Consider the following 11689-nt stretch of genomic DNA (forward strand, 5'->3'; position numbering starts at 1 on the left):
AAATTTGATATTCTCTTTATTTCAAATGTTATCCCATTTCCTGGTTTCCCCTCTGAAAACCCCCAGCCCCTCCCCCTGCTCACCAACCCACCCACTCCTGGTTAGTGCAGAGTTCTATCAGACCTTCAAAGAAGACCTAATACCAGTACTCCTCAAATTATTCCACAAAATAGAAACAGAAGGTACTCTACCCAATTCATTCTATGAAGCCACAGTTACTCTAATACCTAAACCACACAAAGACCCAACAAAGAAAGAGAACTTCAGACCAATTTCCCTTATGATTATTGATGCAAAACTACTCAATAAAGTTCTCGCAAACTGAATCCAAAACACATCAAAACAATCAACCATCATGATCAAGTAGGCTTCATCCCAGGGATGCAGGAATGGTTCAATATAAGGAAATCCATCAATGTTATCCACTATATAAACAAACTCAAAGGGAAAAAACCATATGAGCATTTCATTAGATTCTGAGAAAGCATTTGACAAAATCCAACACCCTTCATGATAAAAGTCTTGGAAAGATCAGGAATTCAAGGCCCATACCTAAACATAGTAAAAGCAATCTGCAGCAAACCAGTAGCCAACATCAAACTAAATGGTGAGAAACTTGAAGCAATCCCACTAAAATCAGGGACTAGACAAGGCTGCCCACTCTATTCTCCCTATCTATTCAATATAGTACTTGAAGTACTATAGCCAGAGCAATTAGACAACAAAAGGAGATCACGGGGATGCAAACTGGAAAGGAAGAAGTCAAAATATCACTATTTGCAGATGATATGATAGTATACTTAAGTGATCTCAAAATTTCCAACAAAGAACTCCTAAACCTGATAAACAACTTCAGTGAAGTAGCTGGATTTGTTTAACTCAAACAAATCAGTGACTTTCCTCTACACAAAGAGTAAACAGGTTAAGAAAGAAATTAGGGAAACAACACCCTTCACAGTAGTCACAAATAATATAATATACCTTGGTGTGACTCTTAACTAAGCAAGTGAAAGATCTATATGACAAGAACTTCAAGTCTCTGAAGAAAGAAATCAAAGAAGATCTCAGAAGATGGAAAGATCTCCCACGCTCATGGATTGGCAGGATTAATATAATAAAAATGGCCATCTTGCTAATAAAAGCAATCTACAGATTGAGTGCAATCCCCATCAAAATTCCAACTCAATTATTCACAGAGTTAGAGCAATTTGCAAATTCATCTGGAATAACAAAAAACCTAAGATAGCGAAAACTATTCTCAACAATAAAAGAACTTCTGGTGGAATCACCATCCTTGACCTCAAGCTGTATTACAGAGCAATTGTGATAAAAACTATGGTATTGGTACAGTGACAGGCAGGTAGAATACCTTTTTAAAAGGCTACTTCCTCCCCTTTCTGCATATGGTAGCTCCCAGGCAGTGCCGCATCTGTGGAGGACTTGCGATGTATGAGTGCAGAGAGTGCTATGATGACCCGGACATCTCAGCTGGGAAGATCAAGCAGTTCTGTAAGACCTGCAGCACTCAGGTAATCTGTACTTACCTGGTGGGCATGCCCTGTAGAAGTCATCTACTGACTGTCCACTATATTTTTGGACTTGAAAGCCTTTCAGAATCAAAGTACATTCATAGTAAATGTTCTTGCTCATGTCTCTTCTGTTGGTATGTGTGTGTGAGAGACATACTTGGCTGTGTTTATAAGAGCTGTGCTCAATGAAAGTGGCTAGAGTCTGCTCCCGTGAAAGATGGTATTAGCTCACGTGTGGTGTTTTCTTCATGGTTCCTTTTAGGTTCACCTTCATCCCAGGAGGTTGAATCATTCTTATCATCCAGTATCACTTCCCAAAGACTTGCCTGACTGGGACTGGAGACATGGCTGCATCCCCTGTCAGAAGATGGAGTTATTTGCTGTTCTCTGCATAGAAACAAGCCATTATGTTGCTTTTGTGAAGTATGGGAAGGATGACTCTGCCTGGCTCTTCTTTGACAGCATGGCGGATCGAGACGGTATTAAACACCTTCCTTTTGTACTCAGCATCCTTAGGGGTGTATTGCTTCCTAGTGAGAACACGTGTGTGAAGTAATAGGTTGTTTTGTGAGAAAATCCTTTAAGGAATAGCATGGTGCTACAGACTTTAGTCTTTGAAGTGTATTAATAATTTAGCTACCCAAACTAAGGAACAATGTTGTGACATCTTGGCACTTAAACAGATTTGTTAAAGAGTGCTATCTAAGATCTCAGCATTTGGGAGGTAGAGGATTGTGAATTAGAGGCCAGTGTGTGGTACATAATGAGAATATTTTTCAATTTGCCCCACCTCAAAAAAAATGCTAAGATTCTTCCTTTAGAGCTGATTTTACGGTCTGCTTCCTTTCAGTTCTGTATACACTGTAGTAGTCATTTATTGAGCACCTGTATGCCAAGCTCAGTGGGAATACTGCAGTTGTAGAAATATGCCTGCTTTTCTGTTGTCTTAAAGTTTAGTGATGAAGATTGCATGGTTTGCATTTAACTCATTCTTCCTGATCTCCTGCATTCCATTTCATGAAGAAACCTTTATCTAATGAGCTGTTCCTAGGAAGCTTAGTCATTTCTTAATACACAGTTCAGTATCAGGACCTCAAAAAGTTTTGGAAATAAAATACTTGTCACAGTACACCCAACCCCCCCAACCCCTATTTCTAAAGGTATTCTCCCAAGCTCTAGTCCCTAAGGGCTTCTGGTGTGGCTCTCTAATAACCAGAGGCTCCTAGTAGCACCTCCTTGACCAGAGACACAAGACCAGCAGTTCTCCATCTCTTCCCAGCTCTCCGACACCTGAGGGGCACATCCACCCCTCCTGTGCATATGCTTCACCCAGTCAGTATCAGCAGCATGGCATTTGGGAAAGCACTGGGGAGAGTAAATCCAAACAGGCTTTCCGTAATCCAGTCATCAAAGCATACACAATCAGTGCGCTTTCTGCTGATCAGGAAGTGTGCAAGTATTCCCTTAAAACATAGGGAAACAGCAGTGTGCATTACTAGGTGTTTCAAAAACTGGGCATTTTTGTGGAAAAGAATGTCAGGCTGTTGGTGTGTGAGAGGGACTTGCAGGTATGAGGAGTCAAGACTGTGCATACAGTGGGTAGCAGCCTGCAAACCAGGCCTGTCTTAAATATGTGTTCTTTCAACAGTTTTATTCACCTTTGCCTGTGGAACCCTCTCAGAAACCAAGGAGACTATAATTCTAGAAACTGGAAGTCAAAGAAAGATTTCCTTCCAATTTTCAGAGTCAGTACTCATTAAATTCTAGGACAGTAGAATTGTTCAGGTAGGACAGGGTGCCAGGACTTAGGCGTTCACTTCCCTAAAGAGATTTCACTGCCCCTCTCTCTAGGTGGTCAGAATGGCTTCAACATTCCACAAGTGACGCCCTGCCCAGAAGTGGGAGAGTACTTGAAGATGTCTCTGGAGGACCTGCACTCTTTGGACTCCAGAAGGATTCAAGGCTGTGCGCGCAGACTTCTTTGCGATGCATACATGTGCATGTACCAGAGTCCAACCATGAGCCTGTACAAATAACCAGGTCATCCGCAGTGGGCAGAGACAGCACAAACCTTAGTGCTGTGTCTTCCTCCAGCTTGTGGTTCTGTCCGGTGCCCATTGCCGGCAATGGGTGTCTCTTTTAATGATGGCCCTTCAGCAAAGGATTCCTGTGTTTCCAAACAAATTGCTTTTGTGTTCCTGAAGTATTTAATAAGAAGCATTTTGCACTCTAGGAAGTATGTTTGTGTTGATTTTTTAAGAAGTCTAAATGGATTTATTAATATCTGAAACTTTAAGTTAACTGCATTGATGATACAATATTTTTGGAAGCATACAATTTTAATTGTGATGTCTAAATCCTCTCTTAGTCCATTGAGGATGTAAATAAATATTTCTTCTTATGGACCAAGGATATGAAATCATTTTTCTTTTGTAGCTAATGATTGCCTTGAGAAAGACATAATATGGTTTTATTAAGAGTACCTTTACTCCAGTTGTTGAAGGTGTGCTGAGTTTAATTGTTAATTTTCCTATATAGTGCTGATTTCCTGCATGTCTGTACTTTGCTGAGTTTCTGTGTTTCTGCAGCAGTGGTCAGAACATGCTGAAATTCCTTTCATGGTGTTATTTTTTATTTGTCCTGGTTTTGAGATAAATGAGTGACTCTGTCATAAAATGTCCATTTTTGATGTGTTCTTGAAGAATTAGGGTACAAAGCAAGCATCTTAGTCATAGTGACAACTGTTACTGAACAGGCTTTCTGTAGGGGCTCCTAGGTATGGGACGACATGCAGTGGTTTCTGAAATGACTGAGCGATAAGTAAATTATATATTCTTAGACAAATCGACAGTCCAGAGAAAGTAAAGCTGGCTCAGAGTTAGCACCAACATTTCCCTGAAAAAAAAAAATGTGTTAGGTGTTTAAAACTCTCATCGCAAATAAATTATTTTTAGTTTAAGTGAATTTTTCTTAATTTAAATAAGACTAATATTTTTGTTTGACTGAAGACCCTTCTACTCTCTGATGTCAGTTTGGTGTCACTTGAAACAATGACAACCACATCAGCATGTTACTGTAATGTCAGTGATGGAGAAAATGGATGTCATCTTAGGACTGCTTGTAGTGTATGTATAGACCGTGGTGGATGCTGTAGAGTGCTTGTTGTCTGAGTGTTGTTTTGTGGTATGGCTGTCTCTCTGAATAATGTCAACCTTACAGAAAGAGAAGGTGTTATATGTGTAACATATGGCTTTATAAAAGATTTAATGTCAAAAGAGTCTATAAATATTGCTGTTATTTTTAAAGGCACTTTGCTCCTTGGTTTTTATTATTCCATTTTACTGGCGTGTATTAGCTTTATAAATCACAACACACAAAACTCTTCCACCTTGTAATCTGTACTTTTGCAATGGAAAAGTGCGTATACTGTGCACAGACTTTTATATAGCTGGATGCCTAGACTGGAGGGAGAGGCCATGACTAGATATCAGTAAAGCCTTTTAGCTAGAAGCGGGCCTTGCCTGCATCCTCCTGGGACAGGTGAGAGCAGTAAGCACAGGGTCTGAGCTTGCACACTGACCAGAATTCAGTTACCCTGTAATAAGTATGTATTTAATGAGTCTGTTAGTGTGACTATGAAAGGGTTAACTGAAGAATGATCAGGTCTTTGTTTATAGGCAAGCCTTGCTTAACAGTGAAGGGGAGGGGGCTGAGGGAAAGCTTTTTTTTTTTTTTTTTTTTTACATTTCAGAAATGGAGGCAAAATCCATGTGCAAAGAGACTAGCTACTTGGCTTTCAGAGCAGAGAATCAGAGCTTGTTTGCAGTGGTTCTGAAGTTGGGGTGGCACTTTGTGGGTGAGGAGGACCATGTCCACAGGCAATCCCTAAGCAAGATTGTCTCGAAATTGCACTATGTCCTTTAGCAGTAGTGGGTGTGTAGGGGCACACGGGGGAACACCCACTTGCAGTGGCTGGGGAGGCCTGAGGACCACAGGCCAGCAGGAACTGTCTCCCATGCCTTCTTGTCCCTCTGGATAGCCCCTCCTCATTCCTTGTCTCAGCAGAGCCTGATTTGCCCCTGGGGCAATGGTGTTGGACTGTGTGGTACAGATAGCCCTCGTGCCTGTGCATTACTTTAATTTTGTAATCTTAGGTTTTCCTTTTGAGTGTCCTCCTTATCAAGATGGTAGTGTAGTAGGATTGTTTTACTCACAACATGGTTTAGGGTCCATAGCTACAAATAGGAAATATAAGAATTCTATTTCTCTGTGAGGCAAATCTTTATATATGTATGGAGAGTCAGGAGGATGGACAAAGGGAGAGGGAAGGGGCCCAGGCACATTTTTAATCCAAAAGCTGCAAAGTGTTGAGTTCCTCACTGCCAGCTTCATAGAGAGTCCAGCTCAATTCACAAAGTATTTCTAAGTTGGGGAAATGCATTGAGAAACAGAGCGACATATCTGTGTATTGGTGATTGCTATGCATTTTATCCTCAGAGTAGCCTGGGGTTTTTATTACACGTTTGCCAAGTGCTTAGGTAAATGGCCGGGCTCCTTTTACCTCTGACTTCTGGAGCTTGTCAATTCTCTGGTTGACTGAATGTGGCGTTTTCATAAATCTAGGAGCAGCAGCCCTCCCAGCTGCAATTTAGTAAGCAGATAGATAGGCTTGCATCTATTTGCATCTTCCTACACTGAGCTGGGAGTGCAAAACCCAGTACTTGGCCTTGGTGAATAACTGCCAACAAGTATTTATGGGATATTTATTAGGTGGCTCGCATATGGCATGGGGCCTATGAGACCTGGGGCCTGCTCTCATACAGCTTACTGCTCAGTTTCTATACCAGAGCATCTGTTGGTGCTTCTTAGCCTAGGTGTGGGTGACAGGCATGTCTGGGGACCACTTTGAGAGACAACCCAGCGTAACCTTAGTGCAAAAGACTAAGTCAAAAATCCTGGGTTCTTTCTCCATCACTTGCTCTGTAGCTGAACTACACCTTGATTCTTGAGCTTCAGTGTCTTGTTCTGTCTGATGAAGGGGTTGGATATGAAGTTGGATAGGTGTAAGCAGTACAAATCGTCAGGGTTCCAGGCCGTGCCTGATACATCTGAGTTTTTGCTGGAGGTAGGAAATCTCAACTCAGAAGCTCATCCACAGAAAACAGTGACCGGCAGCGGGTATGGAGTCATAGGCTGGAGGGCTTCAAAAACCCCTTCTCCTTCTGTTACTGTTATCCATGGCAGTCACTCTTGTGTAAGTGTGAAGGTGTGGTTACTGATTCAGTGAGGATCTGTGTTTACATAGGACCTGATAGAAGTGCGTTTGGTATGTGTTCCTCCACCCTGTATTGCTGGAGAGATTAGCAATCGTAGGTATACACGGAAGTGTCAGGATGTTCAATGGTGCGCACTTGGATGTTTCTTTTCACTCTATTTCTATAGAAACAGGTTCTGGGAGCCAGAGAAGTATAAAAAAATAAAATTCCCTGAGCTCACCTCTCTCTACTATTTGATAATGCAAACATTTAAATTCTTGGGAAGATTTTTCCTTCCCAACCCCACCCCTAGTATCAGGTCAGAATAGGATTTCCTTCTTAGAGAAGGTAGGTCATGAGGCCTGCAATAAAAAACCAAGGTGGCTTTCCTTGGTCTTTGTGATTCCAGCACCGTCCCCAGCTCTTCGCCAGTGAAGGAATTCTTTAGTTCCATAATGCAGCCGGGGTGGGTGGAGAAGAGGCTGTTACAGTGGGAGCCTGTGAGAAAAGAGGGTTGGAGGAGGCAGAGGACAGGGCTCACAGAAGGTAAGCCTATGGCTCTGGGCATTGGCCCTCATGAGCATGGCTTCCTGTAAGGGGCTTCCCCTTGCTCCTGTGTGAGCATCTGTCCGTTGTCTTACTGGGTTGGGGACCTGGGTGGAGATGTTAGGGGAGATATCTTAGTCTTGTTATAAACTCTAGACTTGCTAAAAGGTTCTCTTGAGTCCAAATGCAGTGCTGGAGAGTGAGAAGCAGAACTGGCCAGTAGTGAACGGTGGCATTGTGGATGAGAAGCCCTTTCTGGTGGCCTTAAATAGCAGCGCTGGTCCTCGAGTGCCACAGGGTCCCCCACCTCCATCCTGGCAGTGCTGATGGGCTTGTTTCAGCATAGTTTGGTTTTCATTCTCATTTAGGTAAAAGGGCTGTTGATGGAGGGATTATCCTTCCAGGCACCAGGGGCTTCAGCACAGTCCCCTGTGCTTTTAAACACTGTTGACTTTCATTAGTTACTCTAAAGGGGTTTATACTGGAGAATACAGCTCTCTTTGGTTTCATATTATGAAACAGCTTTGTACTGTGGAATGCTGACTCTGAAAGCCTCCCTCGTAGCAGAACCAAACATATATATATATATATATATATAATCTCCCTGGGAGGTGGTTATTATCAAGCGGACCCAAAGGAGTGCAGTATGTGTTCCAGTCCCTTTTCTGGTACCTTGTTCAACATTCTTTTTGCCTGAAGAACATCATTTTCATGAATAGCATCACGTAAACAATCCCTTGCTTTCAGAATGCTCCAGTTTAGCCTTAATTTTGTTAACCTTGGAGAGGAGTGGAGCGCTGCTATAAGAAGAAATGTACCATGTACTGTTTCTGTATTATTAAAGTGCAGTTTTTATGCTTCTCTCTCTTTGATTTCTTTAGGGGAAGGGTCTTGGAGTTAGGGAAACACAGGAACTGGTTCTTTACAACTTCTCAAGTGCTTAAATCAGAAAGCCCCTGGGAAACACTAGCCACAGTTGTCTTCCTCAAGCTTCCAGGCCCACACTGCGTCTAGGAAGTGTTTCAGGATCTAGTCATTAGACTCTGCCCACTCCGGTGCTGCTGGAGATGGCTCATAGCCAGCGGTCTTTAAGCCTCCAACCACAGTTGCTCCTCCTGTGCTTATACCTGTGGATGTGACCTGTACAGAGGCTGTACTCTGGGGCTAAAGGCTGCAAAGAATGTGCCTGCTTCTCTGTAATGCCCAGGGAATGATCAAGCACATGACATTTTAGGGACTGAAATTTTACTCCAAGCCCCTGTTAGGTAACAAAATGCATGACCAGTCCTCCTTCCTTAGAGGCCAAGCCCCTTAGTGCATACTAGAAGGGAATCTAAAATGATCTGAGTGTTGCTAGTCTAGTGTGTCAAGGTTTCTGTTTAGAAAACCCACAGCTGGATGGACCTGCTGATAACAATGTGGGCTGTTGTGCAGCTCTACCTATGCTTGGTGGATCCAAAGGCTGGCATACATTTTCACAGATCCCATTCTTACATTTGGGCACATCGATGTGACATAGTGTGTTCACTGCCCATCTATGGATCTGGACAGCCCAGTGAAAACCAGTCTTTGTTGAGAGCTCACCAGCCAGAGGAACTCTGGTCCCACCCTTGACCTCTGCCTAGACTCCTGACACAATCTGAAGGATGGGATGCATGGTCCAGAGTTAGGGTTCTCCATCTTGGCCATAGGGCAGGTCTACACTGGGTTTATTCCTGGTGCTCATGCTCGCTGCATGTAGGGCCACAGGAATATCTGAAGGTGGCCCAGAGGTAGGTATTTGTCAGGGCTCTTTTCACTAGTCCAGTGTGCAGTCAAGTAGGAAGCAGTTACGGACAGAGTTTTCCAAGGTAAGCAATCCACACAGTATCCCTAATGAGAACCATCTGCTCCGGTGGAAGATAGGACTGTGGACACAGCTCCAGAGGGGAAGTAGACAAATCTATGGAGAAGCTGCTGGTCTAGACTTTCAAGAAAGATCCCTGGGCCTAGTTAGGGTGGATGTGTGTTGGATGTAGGACAGAAGCAGGGATGGAAGAAGGTTTGAATGAAGAATGCTGACATGGAGCTGGAGGATGCTCAGTGGTTATGAGCACTGGTTGCTTTGCCACCAGACCTGAGAGCAATCTCTACACCCACTTGATGGCTCACAGCCATCTGCAACTCCAGTCCCAGGGGGATCTGGCACCCTCTTCTGGCCTCCACAGGCACTGGTACAATACAGTGCACAGCCATACATTCAGGCCAAACACCCATACACATAATTTTTAAAAAAAGTGTTTAAAGAGTACAGATATGGGCATCGTGAAGATGCAATTTGTTTCATTTAGGAAACATTCCAAAATGTGTGTGGACTCCAGATGTTCCAAATGTCATTCAAAAGAATTCAAAAGAATAGCCCACCAGGATGAGTAGGGAAAGGTGTCCCTGAGAAGGACAGTTTGGGAGAGTTTCTTGCCTGTCTTAATCTGTTGGTGAACTGCAGGTTTGGGTGGGTTGCCAGTGGTGGGGGGCTGCTTTACAATGCTCAGTGTTGATGGAAGGGGTTGTTTCTGGGACTGATGAAAGCAAGGAGAAAGGTGAAGACTGACCTGGATAGTATAGAATCAGTAATTTCTCTTAGCAAGGGGCTTTCCTCACAGAGTACAACTAAAATCTGCAAAGATTTTTATCTGTTGACAGTACCAATTTTCAAGACTTTAGTGCCACCGTGGTGTGCTCTTCTTGGGGGCTAGTTGATCTTACCAGCCTGTAGAATAAATGCAGCCAGGCCTTGACCCTGCACCCACAGTTTGCCTCTCAGCTCTGTGTTCTGCTGGCTCCAGAGGGTCAGACCTGCTCCGTGGGTTGTCATGGGGTGAGATTATAATAAGAAGCATTGTACTGTAGACAAATGCACTGTTACCGAACAGGCAGTCTCCTCAGAAAGGCACTGGGAGAGATCTTCAAGGCAATGGCTGGGAGCTGGGAGGATGGCAAAAGCGCGGGTAGAGTATGGGGGACATGGGGGACAACCCTGTTGGTCCCTGGTGCTTGTCTTGTAGGGTAAACATCCACACCATGCACTTGCAAGCTCAGCAGACAGAATTGGAAAAAGAGACATAGAAAGTTTCTCCCCAAAATGGCAGAGCATGTCAACACTGAATGCTAGAATCCAGACCAGGGCTCTGCACACTGTGTGAGGACCAAGCCTAGCTCGATACTGTTTTCCCAAGTGACATTTTAGTGGAACACAGTTACACCTTGGTCCTCTAACTGTGTTCCACTAAACACAGTTTTACAACTGAGTTACAACTGAACAGAATTACAACTCTACAGAGTTGTAGAGCAGAAAACTGAAGGCCTTGCACAGCCTGATATATTTACTCTCTGGCTACTTGCAGGAAAAGTCTGCTGTTATAAATGTCATAAAATAGATATGTAACTAGGAAAGGGCTAAGTTTCTAGAGGCTGTTTTTGTTGTCAATGTAAATATATCCTCCATGTTTCCCTCCCTCTTCCCTGCGTTTTTGTTGTTTTAAAGGCAGGGTATTATTTTATAGCCCAGGATGACCTTGAACTTGCTGTAGTCCTCCTGTCTCGGTGTTCTGAGTGCTGGGATTACAGGTGTGAATCACCTCTCCTGCTTCAGTTTAACTTCCCGACCTAGCTCACTGCTGTCCACCCCTGAATATTTAACTATTGCTTCTCAGGAGCCCTGTTGCCGTTCTTGCTTACCACGGACTCTTCCGATGCCCCCTAGGCACTCCCTCTCCCCCTGTACTCCTCACCCACACACCATTTACTCTGATCTGGTTTGCTGTGTTCTCAGAATTAGCAGCAGAGCCGTCTCTGATTCTTTACTCCCATTTTCTCAGCATTTTGACTAGCACCTGACCCAAAGTAAGTGCTCAAACATTTGCTGACTGGGGAAAGGAATTGTTAGCCTCTTAGGCAGATAAGCTGTTCTATTCACTATTGTGGATACAGCCAGAACTGGATAACTGTCAGTCCTTTTGAGAAAGTACAAGAGGTCCCAGCCTCATGACACATGCTCTTGGAGACATCGCAGAGCTTCTCCAGAAATAAACTGTGAATGAAGCCATGCTTGTAAAGTGCCTATCACACTGCCTGGTGCTCAGAAACCCCACCAGCAGCAGAAGCAATGTGATCATGAAATTGAGAGATAGGCTTGCAAGACGAATTAGCACACCCCTTCTGTCCCTACTTAGCCAGGCCATGATGAGTCCTCACACTGTTGTTTTGTCAGATTTGCTATTTCCTAGGTCATCTCCTTCTGAGTGCAGGAGCGCCACCTTGTGGGCGCTTCAGGTCATGACACAGTATCTGATCGCTCCCAAGTAGTCAGTCCCAGTCAGA

At 43.7% G+C, this 11689-nt stretch overlaps 1 protein-coding gene across 10 annotated transcripts in view; it reads left to right on the forward strand.

The window, feature by feature from the left end:
• Cyld (CYLD lysine 63 deubiquitinase) overlaps nucleotides 1-4838 on the forward strand; it is a 52138-nt gene extending 47300 nt beyond the window's left edge. For all 10 annotated transcript variants that reach the window (XM_021220468.2, XM_029532436.1, XM_029532434.1 and 7 more), the window contains 3 exons: nucleotides 1411-1529; nucleotides 1792-2008; nucleotides 3381-4838. In XM_021220468.2, coding sequence (XP_021076127.1) covers nucleotides 1411-1529; nucleotides 1792-2008; nucleotides 3381-3565 — 521 coding nt within the window. In that variant the 3' untranslated portion in view covers nucleotides 3566-4838. The remainder of the gene's footprint in view (nucleotides 1-1410; nucleotides 1530-1791; nucleotides 2009-3380) is intronic.
• The last annotated feature ends 6851 nt before the right edge of the window (nucleotides 4839-11689 follow it).

Source organism: Mus pahari, chromosome 20 (genome assembly GCF_900095145.1).
Source record: "Mus pahari chromosome 20, PAHARI_EIJ_v1.1, whole genome shotgun sequence".
In the NCBI taxonomy this organism is placed as follows: domain Eukaryota; kingdom Metazoa; phylum Chordata; class Mammalia; order Rodentia; family Muridae; genus Mus; species Mus pahari.